Source organism: Staurois parvus, unplaced genomic scaffold, assembly GCF_062004578.1.
Source record: "Staurois parvus isolate SC_StPar_1 unplaced genomic scaffold, SC_StPar_1.0 ptg002159l, whole genome shotgun sequence".
Classification (NCBI taxonomy): domain Eukaryota; kingdom Metazoa; phylum Chordata; class Amphibia; order Anura; family Ranidae; genus Staurois; species Staurois parvus.
The window spans coordinates 21,736-38,238 of NW_028319955.1; the positions used below are offsets into that span (position 1 = coordinate 21,736).

Genomic DNA, 16,503 nt, shown 5'->3' on the forward strand with positions numbered 1-16,503 from the left:
TATGGGGGGGGGCAGACTCTTCATATCTATGGGGGGGGGCAGACTCTTCATATCTATGGGGGGGGGGCCAGACTCTTCATATCTATGGGGGGGCCCAGACTCTTCATATCTATGGGGGGGCCCAGACTCTTCATATATATTGGGGGGGGCCCAGACTCTTCATATCTATGGGGGGGGGGCCAGACTCTTCATATCTATGGGGGTGGCCCAGACTCTTCATATCTATGGGGGTGGCCCAGACTCTTCATATCCATGGGGGGGGGCCAGACTCTTCATATCTATGGGGGGGGCCCAGACTCTTCATATCTATGGGGGGGGGGCCCAGACTCTTCATATCTATGGGGGGGGGCCCAGACTCTTCATATCTATGGGGGGGGGCAGACTCTTCATATCTATGGGGGGGGGCAGACTCTTCATATCTATGGGGGGGGGCAGACTCTTCATATCTATGGGGGGGGGCAGACTCTTCATATCTATGGGGGGGGGGCCAGACTCTTCATATCTATGGGGGGGCCCAGACTCTTCATATCTATGGGGGGGCCCAGACTCTTCATATATATGGGGGGGGGGCAGACTCTTCATATCTATGGGGGGGCCCAGACTCTTCATATCTATGGGGGGGGGGCCCAGACTCTTCATATCTATGGGGGGGGCCCAGACTCTTCATATCTATGGGGGGGGCCCAGACTCTTCATATCTATGGGGGGGGCCCAGACTCTTCATATCTATGGGGGGGGGGCCAGACTCTTCATATCTATGGGGGTGGCCCAGACTCTTCATATCCATGGGGGGGAGGCCAGACTCTTCATATCTATGGGGGGGGCCCAGACTCTTCATATCTATGGGGGGGGGGCAGACTCTTCATATCTATGGGGGGGTGGCGAGACTTCATATCTATGGGGGGGGGGCCCAGACTCTTCATATCTATGGGGGGGGGGGCCCCAGACTCTTCATATCTATGGGGGGGGGCCAGACTCTTCATATCTATGGGGGGGGGCCAGACTCTTCATATCTATGGGGGGGGGCCAGACTCTTCATATCTATGGGGGGGGGCCAGCTCTTCATATCTATGGGGGGGGCCAGACTCTTCATATCTATGGGGGGGCCAGACTCTTCATATCTATGGGGGGGGGCAGACTCTTCATATCTATGGGGGGGGGGGGCCCAGACTCTTCATATCTATGGGGGGGGGGGCAGACTCTTCATATCTATGGGGGGGCCCAGACTCTTCATATCTATGGGGGGGGGGGCCAGACTCTTCATATCTATGGGGGGGCCCAGACTCTCATATATATGGGGGGGGCCCAGACTCTTCATATCTATGGGGGGGCCCAGACTCTTCATATCTATGGGGGGGGCCCAGACTCTTCATATCTATGGGGGTGGCCCAGACTCTTCATATCCATGGGGGGGGGCCAGACTCTTCATATCTATGGGGGGGGCCCAGACTCTTCATATCTATGGGGGGGGGGCCCAGACTCTTCATATCTATGGGGGGGGCCCCAGACTCTTCATATCTATGGGGGGGGCAGACTCTTCATATCTATGGGGGGGGGCAGACTCTTCATATCTATGGGGGGGGGGGCAGACTCTTCATATCTATGGGGGGGGGCAGACTCTTCATATCTATGGGGGGGCCCAGACTCTTCATATCTATGGGGGGGGGGGCCAGACTCTTCATATCTATGGGGGGGCCCAGACTCTTCATATATATGGGGGGGGGGCAGACTCTTCATATCTATGGGGGGGGCCCAGACTCTTCATATCTATGGGGGGGGGCCCAGACTCTTCATATCTATGGGGGGGCCCAGACTCTTCATATCTATGGGGGGGCCCAGACTCTTCATATCTATGGGGGGGGCCAGACTCTTCATATCTATGGGGGTGGCCCAGACTCTTCATATCCATGGGGGGGGGCCAGACTCTTCATATCTATGGGGGGGCCCCAGACTCTTCATATCTATGGGGGGGGGGGCAGACTCTTCATATCTATGGGGGGGTGGCGAGACTTCATATCTATGGGGGGGGGCCCAGACTCTTCATATCTATGGGGGGGGGGGCCCCAGACTCTTCATATCTATGGGGGTGGCCCAGACTCTTCATATCTATGGGGGGGGGGGGGGGGCCAGACTCTTCATATCTATGGGGGGGGGCCAGACTCTTCATATCTACGGGGGGGGGGGCAGACTCTTCATATCTATGGGGGGGGGGCCAGACTCTTCACATCTATGGGGGGGGGGGGCCAGACTCTTCACATCTATGGGGGGGGGGCCAGACTCTTCACATCTATGGGGGGGGGCCCAGACTCTTCATATCTATGGGGGGGGCCCAGACTCTTCATATCTATGGGGGGGGGGCCCAGACTCTTCATATCTATGGGGGGGGGCCCAGACTCTTCATATCTATGGGGGGGGCACACTCTTCATATCTATGGGGGGGGCAGACTCTTCATATCTATGGGGGGGGGGGGCAGACTCTTCATATCTATGGGGGGGGGGCAGACTCTTCATATCTATGGGGGGGGGGGCCCAGACTCTTCATATCTATGGGGGGGGGGGCCCAGACTCTTCATATCTATGGGGGGGGCCAGACTCTTCATATCTATGGGGGGGGCAGACTCTTCATATCTATGGGGGGGGGGCCAGACTCTTCATATCTATGGGGGGGGCCAGACTCTTCATATCTATGGGGGGGCCAGACTCTTCATATCTATGGGGGGGGCCAGACTCTTCATATCTATGGGGGGGGGCCAAGACTCTTCATATCTATGGGGGGGCCAGACTCTTCAAATCTATGGGGGGGGGCCAGACTCTTCATATCTATGGGGGGGGGCCCAGACTCTTCACATCTATGGGGGGGGCCCAGACTCTTCATATCTATGGGGGGGCAGACTCTTCATATCTATGGGGGGGGGGGCAGACTCTTCATATCTATGGGGGGGGGCCCAGACTCTTCATATCTATGGGGGGGGGGCCAGACTCTTCATATCTATGGGGGGGGGGGGCCAGACTCTTCATATCTATGGGGGGGGGCGAGACTTCATATCTATGGGGGGGGGGGTCACAGAAGGGTGATCAGGGATCCTGGGGTCACAGAAGAAGGGAGGGGTCACACATGGACCGATATGGATGAACCCGAGCTCTGATTGGCTGTCCCGGAGGGGGAGGGGCTGCGCTCGGCCCGGGATGTGGGATTATCTCAGCCAATACAGAAAGCCGACCGACTACAAATATTGTCCCTCCTCCCCCACCTCTGTCCCCGGGTGACCCGCCCCTTGAATACCGCCCCCCATCCTGGACAGGCCGAGGGCCACTAAACATCGGGGACACGTCAGGACTTCTGTGAGATGACCCCACAGGGAGGACAGAGGAAGGGGGGAGACGGGTGAGTGTAGGGGCCACAGTCTGGGGGTCGTAGTCTGGGGGCCGTAGTCTGGGGGCCGTAGTCTGGAGGGCGTAGTCTGGAGGGCGTAGTCTGGAGGGCGTAGTCTGGGGGGCGTAGTCTGGGGGCCACAGTCTGGGGGTCACAGTCTGGGGGTCACAGTCTGGGGGTCACAGTCTGGGGGCCGTAGTCTGGGGGGCCGTAGTCTGGGGGTCGTAGTCTGGGGGGCCGTAGTCTGGGGGGCCGTAGTCTACGGGAGCTCGGGTTCATCCATATCGGTCCATGTGTGACCCCTCCCTCCTGACACCCCGACATCTCCTGATCCCCATACCCCGGTCCTAACACCTCCTGACACCCCGACATCTCCTGATCCCCATACCCCGGTCCTAACACCCCACGACACCCCGACATCTCCTGATCCCCACACCCCGGTCCTAACACCCCCCGACACCCCGACATCTCCTGATCCCCATACCCCGGCTTAACACCCCCCCCGACACCCCGACATCTCCTGATCCCCACACCCCGGTCCTAACACCCCACGACACCCCGACATCTCCTGATCCCCACACCCCGGTCCTAACACCCCCCGACACCCCGACATCTCCTGATCCCCATACCCCGGCCTAACACCCCCGACACCCCGACATCTCCTGATCCCCACACCCCGGTCCTAACACCCCACGACACCCCGACATCTCCTGATCCCCACACCCCGGTCCTAACACCCCCCGACACCCCGACATCTCCTGATCCCCACACCCCGGTCCTAACACCCCACGACACCCCGACATCTCCTGATCCCCACACCCCGGTCCTAACACCCCCCGACACCCCGACATCTCCTGATCCCCATACCCCGGCCTAACACCCCCCGACACCCCGACATCTCCTGATCCCCACACCCCGGTCCTAACACCCCCCGACACCCCGACATCTCCTGATCCCCATACCCCGGCCTAACACCCCCCGACACCCCGACATCTCCTGATCCCCACACCCCGGTCCTAACACCCCCCGACACCCCGACATCTCCTGATCCCCACACCCCGGTCCTAACACCCCCCGACACCCCATCTCCTGATCCCCACACCCCGGTCCTAACACCCCACGACACCCCGACATCTCCTGATCCCCACACCCCGGTCCTAACACCCCCCGACACCCCGACATCTCCTGATCCCCACACCCCGGTCCTAACACCCCCCGACACCCCGACATCTCCTGATCCCCACACCCCGGTCCTAACACCCACCGACACCCCGACATCTCCTGAACCCCATACCCCGGTCCTAACACCCCCCGACACCCCGACATCTCCTGATCCCCACACCCCGGTCCTAACACCTCCCGACACCCCGACATCTCCTGATCCCCATACCCCGGTCCTAACACCCCCGACACCCCGACATCTCCTGAACCCCATACCCCGGTCCTAACACCCCCCGACACCCCGACATCTCCTGATCCCCATACCCCCGTCCTAAAACCCCCCGACACCCCGACATCTCCTGAACCCCATACCCCAGTCCTAACACACCCCGACATCTCCTGAACCCCATACCCCGGTCCTAACACCCCCTGACACCCCGACATCTCCTGATCCCCATACCCCGGTCCTAACACCCCCTGACACCCCGACATCTCCTGATCCCCATACCCCCGTCCTAACACCCCCCGACACCCCGACATCTCCTGATCCCCATACCCCCGTCCTAACACCCCCCGACACCCCGACATCTCCTGAACCCCATACCCCAGTCCTAACACCCCCCGACACCCCGACATCTCCTGATCCCCATACCCCAGTCCTAACACCCCCCGACATCTCCTGATCCCCATACCCCGGTCCTAACACCCCCCGACACCCCGACATCTCCTGATCCCCATACCCCGGCCTAACACCCCGACATCTCCTGATCCCCATACCCCGGTCCTAACACCCCCCGACACCCCGACATCTCCTGATCCCCATACCCCGGTCCTAACACCCCCGACACCCCGACATCTCCTGATCCCCATACCCCGGTCCTAACACCCCCCGACACCCCGACATCTCCTGATCCCCATACCCCGGCCTAACACCCCCCGACACCCCGACATCTCCTGATCCCCATACCCCGGCCTAACACCCCCCGACACCCCGACATCTCCTGATCCCCATACCCCGGTCCTAACACCCCCGACACCCCGACATCTCCTGATCCCCATACCCCGGTCCTAACACCCCCGACACCCCGACATCTCCTGATCCCCATACCCCGGTCCTAACACCCCCCGACACCCCGACATCTCCTGATCCCCATACCCCGGTCCTAACACCCCCGACACCCCGACATCTCCTGATCCCCATACCCCGGTCCTAACACCCCCAACACCCCGACATCTCCTGATCCCCATACCCCGGTCCTAACACCCCCGACATCTCCTGATCCCCATACCCCGGTCCTAACACCCTCAAACACAACTATACGCTCCCTAAACCCTGTAACCTGCCCCTGGCCCCGTGTACATGTGTAGTGGCGGTGTGGCCCCGTGTACATGTGTAGCGGCACTGTGGCCCCGTGTACATGTGTAGTGGTGGTGTGGCCCCGTGTACATGTGTAGCGGTGGTGTGGCCCGTGTACATGTGTAGCGGCGGCGTGGCCCCGTGTCATCATACAATGTACATTTCAGTCTCACCAGCATCCTGAAGATCCAGCCTCGGCTCAGGGTGTTCCATGGAGGTCTTCTCCTCGTGGCCCCTGGGTGGTGGCAAGGCTTGGGTCATGTGACGCATCTTCTCTAGAAGAACATAGGACACCATGTCCTCACCCGGCTCCTCTTTCTGGGTCCCCCGCCCTCTGCCTAGGCCACGCCCCCTGCGGGCCCTAGCCGGAGGGCGAGCTGTAGGGGTGGAGCTTCCAATGGTGATGTAGGAGAAGGTGGGATCCTGAGGTGAAGATAGGGGCCACAGATCAGCCAGGGTCACCGTGGCGTCATCTCCATCGTCTGCAATACACATACAACACGTGAGATGGCGGTGAGAGGAGGCGGTCCTTATTCTGTGTATTGGGTTACACCTACACTGCTCCGCGGGGGCCGGATGGGAGGAGTCTGGAGTATGCACCTCTGATCTCATTGGTTCACAGACGGGAAGAGCCGGAAGGACAAGAAACACGACATGAGAGAACATCATGGGACACGTCTACACAACATATACAACACGGCGGCCGGGCACACGTGACAACTAGAACAGGAAATCACCTGACCACAGCCGCATATCTTCCCCGCTCCCACCTGTGGGAGGAGATTAATAGCCCCGCCCAGTATGAAGGCCAATGATAGACACTTATGGAAATGTTCCAAAACAACGATGAGATACAATACAGACCAGTCATTATATACACCACAGTATTGTCCCCGCCCTCCATACCATGTGATTCCAGTGTCCCCGCCCTCCATACCATGTGATTCCAGTGTCCCCGCCCTCCATACCATGTGATTCCAGTGTCCCCGCCCTCCATACCATGTGATTCCAGTGTCCCCGCCCCTCCATACCATGTGATTCCAGTGTCCCCGCCCTCCATACCATGTGATTCCAGTGTCCCCGCCCTCCATACCATGTGATTCCAGTGTCCCCGCCCCTCCATACCATGTGATTCCAGTGTCCCCGCCCTCCATACCATGTGATTCCAGTGTCCCCGCCCCTCCATACCATGTGATTCCAGTGTCCCCGCCCCTCCATACCATGTGATTCAGGTGTTCCAATCCCCTCCATACCATGTGATTCCGGTGTCCCCGCCCTCCATACCATGTGATTCCAGTGTCCCCGCCCTCCATACCATGTGATTCCAGTGTCCCCGCCCTCCATACCATGTGATTCCAGTGTCCCCGCCCCTCCATACCATGTGATTCCGGTGCTCCAATCCCCTCCATATCATGTGATTCAGGTGCTCCAATCCCCTCCATATCATGTGATTCAGGTGCTCCAATCCCCTCCATATCATGTGATTCAGGTGTTCCAATCCCCTCCCAATCATGTGATTCAGGTGCTCCAATCCCCTCCATATCATGTGATTCAGGTGCTCCAATCCCCTCCATATCATGTGATTCAGGTGCTCCAATCCCCTCCATATCATGTGATTCAGGTGTTCCAATCCCCTCCCAATCATGTGATTCAGGTGCTCCAATCTCCTCCATATCACGTGATTCAGGTGCTCCAATCCCCTCCATATCACGTGATTCAGGTGTTCCAATCCCCTCCATATCACGTGATTCAGGTGTTCCAATCCCCTCCATATCACGTTATTCGGGTGTTCCAATCCCCTCCATATCACGTGATTCGGGTGTTCCAATCCCCTCCATATCACGTGATTCGGGTGTTCCAATCCCCTCCATATCACGTGATTCGGGTGTTCCAATCTCCTCCATATCACGTGATTCGGGTGTTCCAATCCCCTCCCAATCATGTGATTCGGGTGTTCCAATCCCCTCCATATCACGTGATTCAGGTGTTCTAATCCCCTCCATTTCATGTGATTCAGGTGTTCCAATCCCCTCCATATCATGTGATTCGGGTGTTCCAATCCCCTCCATATCATGTGATTCGGGTGTTCCAATCCCCTCCCAATCATGTGATTCGGGTGTTCCAATCCCCTCCAATCATGTGATTCAGGTGTTCCAATCCCCTCCATATCATGTGATTCAGGTGTTCCAATCCTTTCCATTTCATGTGATTCAGGTGTTCCAATCCCCTCCATATCATGTGATTCAGGTGTTCCAATCCCCTCCATATCATGTGATTCAGGTGTTCCAATCCCCTCCATATCATGTGATTCAGGTGCTCCAATCCCCTCCATATCATGTGATTCAGGTGTTCCAATCCCCTCCATATCATGTGATTCAGGTGTTCCAATCCCCTCCATATCATGTGATTCAGGTGCTCCAATCCCCTCCATATCATGTGATTCAGGTGCTCCAATCCCCTCCATATCATGTGATTCAGGTGCTCCAATCACCTCCATATCATGTGATTCAGCTGTTCCCCCCATATAACAGGATCCCTCCATATAACAGGATCCCTCCATATAACAGGATCCCCCCATATAACAGAGCCCCCCCATATAACAGAGTCCCTCCATATAACAGAGTCCCCCCATATAATGTATGTAGAGCTCATACCATCCGGGGGGCAGGAGTCGGGGGTGCTGGAGGTGGTAGATGGAGCGTCCTCTGCAGGAAGAAGACACATAATGACTGATATATACAGAGCGGAGTATACGGTATATACAGAGTGTGACATCATAGACTGGGAGGGGGGAGGGGATTGTAGTGCGATGGCAGTATATGAGGAGAGAACTTTGTATCAGAAAACTGATTCTCAATATCAATGACAGAGTGTACCCCGATATAGTGCCTGTGTACCCCCATATAGTGCCTGTGTACCCCGCATAACCAGAGTGTACCCCGATATAGTGCCTGTGTACCCCTATTCACTGCCTCTGTATCCCATATAGTGCCTGTGTACCCCGTATAACCAGAGTGTACCCTGATATAGTGCCTGTGTACCCCATATAGTGCCTGTGTACCCCAATATAGTGCCTGTGTACCCCGTATAACCAGAGTGTACCCCTATATACTGCCTGTGTACCCCTATATACTGCCTGTGTACCCCCATATAGTGCCTGTGTACCCCGATATACTGCCTGTGTACCCCGTCACACCCGAGACATACACACATGTATACAGCCGGCGGGGAGGGGCGGAGACACGTGACATGTATAGATATCTGTGTACCGGAGCGGCTCCGGGTGGGTGTCGGGTCTGGATGATGGAGGGATGATGGAGGACATAACGGGACCGACTTACTGCAATGTGTGAAGGACAGAACGTGTCCCATCTCCGCCCAGCGACACCCATCCACCCGACACCGATCACCGCCCGACACCGATCACCGCCCGACACCCATCCACCCGACACCGATCACTGCCGTCCCAGACTGGAGGAGCGGGGAGGGGCCCCGCATAGACAAAGGACCAGAGAGGAGGGGCCACAACCACCGCCGCTACCATGACAGCGACACCGAGTATGATGGAGGGATGATAGAGAATGATGGAGGAGATCATAGGGACCGAGTATAATATCTGAGACCCCTCCCCCCATCCCCCACTTCACCCCTCCCCCCCCACCTCCCCCCCCCCCCCCGTGTATAATATCTGAGACCCCTCCACCTCACCCCCACCACTTCACCCCCCCCCACCTCCTCACCTCCCCCCCCACCTCCTCACCTCCCCCCCACTTCACCCCCACCACCTCACCTCCCCACTTCACCCCCACCACCTCACCTCCCCCCCCCTGTATAATATCTGAGACCCCTCCACCTCACCCCCCCCCACTTCACCCCGACCACCTCACCTCCTCCCCCACCTCCCCCCCCCAACTCACCCCCTCCCCCCACCGCTTCACCTCCCCACCTCCCCCCCCTTGCCTCCCCCTCCCCCGCCCCCCACCACCTCCCCCCCCCCACTTCACCCCCACCTCACCTCCCCCACTTTACCCCCTCCTCCCACCGCCTCCCCCCCCACTTCACCCCCTCCCCCCCACCTCACCCCCTCCACTTCACCCCCTCCCCCACTTCACCCCCTCCTCCCACCTCAACCCCACCACCTCACCTCCCCCTCCCCCCCCCCACTTCACCTCCTCCACCTCACCTCCCCCTTCCCCCCCCCCTTCACCTCCTCCACCTCCCCCCCCCCCTCGCCTCACCCCCCCTCCGGTCTCCGCATTCTCCGTCCTCCGTATCCCCGGTCTCCGCATTACCCGTCCTCCATATTCCCCGTCCTCCAGTCTCCACATTCCCCGTCCTCCAGTCTCCGCATTCCCCGTCCTCCGGTCTCCGCATTCCCTGTCCTCCGTATCCCCAGTCTCTGTATTCCCCATCCTCCAGTCTCCGCATACCCCGTCCTCCGGTCTCCGCATTCCCCGTGCTCCGGTCTCCGTATCCCTGGTCTCCGCATTCCCCGTCCTCCGTATCTCCGGTCTCCGCATTCCCCGTCCTCCGTATCTCCAGTCTCCGCATTCCCCGTCCTCCGTATCTCCGGTCTCCGCATTCCCCGTCCTCCGTATCTCCGGTCTCCGCATTCCCCGTCCTCCGGTCTCCGCACTCCGGTCTCCGCATTCCCCATCCTCCGGTCTCCGCATTCCCCGTCCTCCGGTCTCCGCATTCCCTGTCCTCCGGTCTCCGCATTCCCCGTCCTCCGGTCTCCGTATCCCCGGTCTCTGTATTCCCCATCCTCCAGTCTCCGCATTCCCCATCCTCCACATTCGCCATCCTCCGGTCTCCGTATCCCCGGTCTCTGTATTCCCCATCCTCCGGTCTCTGTATTCCCCGACCTCCGGTCTCCGCATTCCCCGTCCTCAGTATCCCCGGTCTCCGCTCTCCGCGTTCCCCGTCCTCCGTGTTCCCCGCTCTCCGCATTCCCCGTCCTCCGGTCTCCGCATTCCCCGGTCTCTGTATTCCCCGTCCTCCAGTCTCCGCATTCCCCGTCCTCCGGTCTCCGCATTCCCCGTCCTCCGGTCTCCGCATTCCCCGTCCTCCGGTCTCCGCATTCCCCGTCCTCCGGTCTCCGCATTCCCTGTCCTCCGTATCCCCGGTCTCCGCATTCCCCGTCTTCCGGTCTCCGCATTCCCCATCCTCCGGTCTCCGCATTCCCTGTCCTCCGTATCCCCGGTCTCTGTATTCCCCGTCCTCCGGTCTCCGCATTCCCCGTCCTCCGTATTCCCCGTCCTCCAGTCTCCGCATTCCCCGTCCTCCGGTCTCCGCATTCCCCGGTCTCTGTATTCCCTGTCCTCCAGTCTCCGCATTCCCTGTCCTCCGTATCCCCGGTCTCTGTATTCCCCATCCTCCGGTCTCCGCATTCCCCGTCCTCCGTATCCCCGGTCTCCACATTCCCCGTCCTCCATATTCCCCGTCCTCCAGTCTCCGCATACCCCGTCCTCCAGTCTCCGCATTCCCCGTCCTCCAGTCTCCGCATTCCCCGTCTTCCGGTCTCCGCATTCCCCGTCCTCCGGTCTCCGCATTCCCCGTCCTCCGGTTTCCGCATTCCCCGTCCTCCGGTCTCCGCATTCCCCGTCCTCCGGTCTCCGCATTCCCCGGTCTCTGTATTCCCCGTCCTCCAGTCTCCGCATTCCCCGTCCTCCGGTCTCCGCATTCCCTGTCCTCCGTATCCCCGGTCTCTGTATTCCCCATCCTCCGGTCTCCGCATTCCCCGTCCTCCGTATCTCCGATCTCCGCATTCCCCGTCCTCCGTATCCCCGGTCTCCGCATTCCCCGTCCTCCGTATCCCCGGTCTCCGCATTCCCTGTCCTCCGTATCCCCGGTCTCTGTATTCCCCGTCCTCCGGTCTCCGCATTCCCCGTCCTCCGTATTCCCCGTCCTCCAGTCTCCGCATTCCCCGTCCTCCGGTCTCCGCATTCCCCGGTCTCTGTATTCCCCGTCCTCCAGTCTCCGCATTCCCCGTCCTCCGGTCTCCGCATTCCCTGTCCTCCGTATCCCCGGTCTCTGTATTCCCCATCCTCCGGTCTCCGCATTCCCCGTCCTCCGTATCCCCGGTCTCCACATTCCCCGTCCTCCGTATCCCCGGTCTCTGTATTCCCCATCCTCCAGTCTCCGCATACCCCGTCCTCCGGTCTCCGCATTCCCCGTGCTCCGGTCTCCGTATCCCCGGTCTCCGTATTCCCCATCCTCCGGTCTCCGCATACCCCGTCCTCCGGTCTCCGCATTCCCCGTCCTCCGGTCTCCGCATTCCCCGGTCTCCGTATTCCCCGTCCTCCGGTCTCCGTATTCCCCGTCCTCCGGTCTCCGTATCCCCGGTCTCCATATTCCCCATCCTCCGGTCTCCGCATTCCCCGTCCTCCGTATCTCCGGTCTCCGCATTCCCCGTCCTCCGTATCTCCGATCTCCGCATTCCCCGTCCTCCGTATCTCCGGTCTCCGCATTCCCCGTCCTCCGTATCTCCGGTCTCCGCATTCCCCGTCCTCCGTATCTCCGGTCTCCGCATTCCCCGTCCTCCGTATCTCCGGTCTCCGCATTCCCCGTCCTCCGTATCTCCGGTCTCCGCATTCCCCGTCCTCCGTATCTCCGGTCTCCGCATTCCCCGTCCTCCGTATCTCCGGTCTCCGCATTCCCCGTCCTCCGGTCTCCGCACTCCGGTCTCCGCATTCCCCGTCCTCCGGTCTCCGCATTCCCCGTCCTCCGGTCTCCGCATTCCCCGTCCTCCGGTCTCCGTATCCCCGGTCTCCGCATTCCCCGTCCTCCACATTCCCCATCCTCCGGTCTCCGTATCCCCGGTCTCTGTATTCCCCGACCTCCGGTCTCCGCATTCCCCGTCCTCAGTATCCCCGGTCTCCGCATTCCCCGTCCTCCGCTCTCCGCGTTCCCCATCCTCCGTGTTCCCCGCTCTCCGCGTTCCCCGTCCTCCGGTCCCCGCATTCCCCGTCCTCCGGTCTCCGCATTCCCCGTCCTCCGGTCTCCGCATTCCCCGTCCTCCGGTCTCCGCATTCCCCGTCCTCCGGTCTCCGCATTACCCGGTCTCTGTATTCCCCGTCCTCCAGTCTCCGCATTCCCCGTCCTCCGGTCTCCGCATTCCCTGTCCTCCGTATCCCCGGTCTCCGCATTCCCCGTCTTCCGGTCTCCGCATACCCCGTCCTCCGGTCTCCGCATTCCCCGTCTTCCGGTCTCCGCATTCCCCGTCCTCCGGTCTCCGCATTCCCCGTCCTCCGGTCTCCGCATTCCCCGTCCTCCAGTCTCCGTATCCCCGGTCTCTGTATTCCCCATCCTCCGGTCTCCGCATTCCCCGTCCTCCGTATCCCCGGTCTCTGTATTCCCCATCCTCCGGTCTCCGCATTCCCCGTCCTCCGTATCCCCGGGCTCCACATTCCCCGTCCTCCGTATTCCCCGTCCTCCAGTCTCCGCATACCCCGTCCTCCGGTCTCCGCATTCCCCGTCCTCCGGTCTCCGCATTCCCCGGTCTCCGCATTCCCCGGTCTCCGCATTCCCCGGTCTCCGTATTCCCCATCCTCCGGTCTCCGCATTTCCCGTCCTCCGTATCCCCGGTCTCCGCATTCCCCGTCCTCCGTATCCCCGGTCTCTGTATTCCCCATCCTCCGGTCTCCGCATTCCCCGTCCTCCGTATCCCCGGTCTCCGCATTCCCCGTCCTCCGGGCTCCACATTCCCCGTCCTCCGTATTCCCCGTCCTCCAGTCTCCGCATACCCCGTCCTCCGGTCTCCGCATTCCCCGTCCTCCGGTCTCCGCATTCCCCGGTCTCCGCATTCCCCGGTCTCCGTATTCCCCATCCTCCGGTCTCCGCATTCCCCGTCCTCCGCATTCCCCGTCCTCCGTATCTCCGGTCTCCGCATTCCCCGTCCTCCATATCTCCGGTCTCCGCATTCCCCGTCCTCCGTATCTCCGGTCTCCGTATTCCCCATCCTCCAGTCTCCGCATACCCCGTCCTCCGGTCTCCGCATACCCCGTCCTCCGGTCTCCCCGTCCTCCGTATCTCCGGTCTCCGCATTCCCCGTCCTCCGTATCTCCGGTCTCCGCATTCCCCGTCCTCCGTATCTCCGGTCTCCGCATCCCCGTCCTCCGTATCTCCGGTCTCCGCATTCCCCGTCCTCCGTATCCCCGGTCTCTGTATTCCCCATCCTCCGGTCTCCGCATTCCCCGTCCTCCGTATTCCCCGTCCTCCAGTCTCCGCATTGATGTTTTTTTACTTTTTTTTTTCTGCTTCTTACCTGCCCAGTTAGTAAAGCCATACAGGCTGTTATTATTCAGTAGAAAGTATATATCTGATTTAGGGAGATGTGTCCTGTTTTTGTTTATGTTTCCAGTTTATTGAATACTGTATGTATTTATTTATTTTTTGTATTTTTGTATAAGATGAAAGCTGGTTGCAAGATTTTATTTCAATAAAATATTTCCAGTCTCCGCATTCCCCGGTCTCTGTATTCCCCGTCCTCCAGTCTCCGCATTCCCCGTCCTCCGGTCTCCGCATTCCCTGTCCTCCGTATCCCCGGTCTCTGTATTCCCCATCCTCCGGTCTCCACATTCCCCGTCCTCCGTATTCCCCGTCCTCCAGTCTCCGCATACCCCGTCCTCCGGTCTCCGCATTCCCCGTGCTCCGGTCTCCGTATCCCCGGTCTCCGTATTCCCCATCCTCCGGTCTCCGCATTCCCCGTCCTCCGTATCTCCGGTCTCCGCATACCCCGTCCTCCGGTCTCCGCATTCCCCGTCCTCCGGTCTCCGCATTCCCCGTCCTCCGTATTCCCCGTCCTCCATTCTCCGCATTCCCCGTCCTCCGGTCTCCGCATTCCCCGGTCTCCGCATTCCCCGTCCTCCGTATCCCCGGTCTCCGCATTCCCCGTCCTCCGTATCCCTGGTCTCCGCATTCCCCGTCCTCCGCATTCCCTGTCCTCCGTATCCCCGGTCTCCGCATTCCCCGTCTTCCGGTCTCCGCATTCCCCGTCCTCCGGTCTCCGCATTCCCCGTCCTCCGTATCCCCGGTCTCCGCATTCCCCGTCCTCCGGTCTCCACATTCTCCGTCCTCCGCATTCCCCGTCCTCAGTATCCCCGGTCTCCGCATTCCCCATCCTCCGCTCTCCGCGTTCCCCGTCCTCCGTGTTCCCCGCTCTCCGCGTTCCCCGTCCTCCGGTCCCCGCATTCCCCGTCCTCCGGTCCCCGCATTCCCCGTCCTCCGGTCTCCGCATTCCCCGTCCTCCGGTCTCCGCATTCCCCGTCCTCCGGTCTCCGCATTACCCGGTCTCTGTATTCCCCGTCCTCCAGTCTCCGCATTCCCCATCCTCCGGTCTCCGCATTCCCTGTCCTCCGTATCCCCGGTCTCTGTATTCCCCATCCTCCGGTCTCCGCATTCCCCGTCCTCCGTATCCCCGGTCTCTGTATTCCCCATCCTCCGGTCTCCGCATTCCCCGTCCTCCGGTCTCCGCATTCCCCGTCCTCCGCATTCCCCGTCCTCCAGTCTCCGCATTCCCCGTCCTCCGTATCCCCGGTCTCCGCATTCCCCGTCCTCCGGTCTCCGTATTCCCCGTCCTCCGGTCTCCGTATTCCCCGTCCTCCGGTCTCCGTATTCCCCGTCCTCCGGTCTCCGCATTCCCCGGTCTCCGCATTCCCCGGTCTCCGCATTCCCCGGTCTCCGCATTCCCCGTCCTCCAGTCTCCGCATTCCCCGTCCTCCAGTCTCCGCATTCCCTGTCCTCCGTATCCCCAGTCTCTGTATTCCCCATCCTCCAGTCTCCGCATTCCCCGTCCTCCGTATCCCCGGTCTCCACATTCCCCGTCCTCCGTATTCCCCGTCCTCCGGTCTCCGCATTCCCCGTCCTCCGGTCTCCGCATTCCCCGTCCTCCGGTCTCCGCATTCCCCGTCCTCCGGTCTCCGCATTCCCTGTCCTCCGTATCCCCGGTCTCCGCATTCCCCGTCCTCCGGTCTCCGCATTCCCCGTCCTCCGTATCCCCGGTCTCCGCATTCCCCGTCCTCCGGTCTCCACATTCTCCGTCCTCCGCATTCCCCGTCCTCAGTATCCCCGGTCTCCGCATTCCCCATCCTCCGCTCTCCGCGTTCCCCGTCCTCCGTGTTCCCCGCTCTCCGCGTTCCCCGTCCTCCGGTCCCCGCATTCCCCGTCCTCCGGTCCCCGCATTCCCCGTCCTCCGGTCTCCGCATTCCCCGTCCTCCGGTCTCCGCATTCCCCGTCCTCCGGTCTCCGCATTACCCGGTCTCTGTATTCCCCGTCCTCCAGTCTCCGCATTCCCCATCCTCCGGTCTCCGCATTCCCTGTCCTCCGTATCCCCGGTCTCTGTATTCCCCATCCTCCGGTCTCCGCATTCCCCGTCCTCCGTATCCCCGGTCTCTGTATTCCCCATCCTCCGGTCTCCGCATTCCCCGTCCTCCGTATCCCCGGTCTCTGTATTCCCCATCCTCCGGTCTCCGCATTCCCCGTCCTCCGGTCTCCGCATTCCCCGTCCTCCGCATTCCCCGTCCTCCAGTCTCCGCATTCCCCGTCCTCCGTATCCCCGGTCTCCGCATTCCCCGTCCTCCGGTCTCCGTATTCCCCGTCCTCCGGTCTCCGTA

At 60.7% G+C, this 16,503-nt stretch overlaps 1 protein-coding gene across 1 annotated transcript in view; it reads right to left on the bottom strand.

The window, feature by feature from the left end:
- Positions 1–9,512, bottom strand: part of LOC149432322 (reticulon-2-like) — a 30,685-nt gene extending 21,173 nt beyond the window's left edge. The window contains exons 1-5 of the mRNA XM_089665246.1: positions 9,335–9,512; positions 9,232–9,302; positions 8,545–8,595; positions 6,448–6,492; positions 6,064–6,372 (exon numbers count right to left, since the gene is read on the bottom strand). Of these exons, the coding sequence (XP_089521372.1) occupies positions 6,064–6,372; positions 6,448–6,492; positions 8,545–8,595; positions 9,232–9,262 (436 nt within the window). The 5' untranslated portion in view covers positions 9,263–9,302; positions 9,335–9,512. The remainder of the gene's footprint in view (positions 1–6,063; positions 6,373–6,447; positions 6,493–8,544; positions 8,596–9,231; positions 9,303–9,334) is intronic.
- Between the last annotated feature and the right edge of the window lie 6,991 nt (positions 9,513–16,503).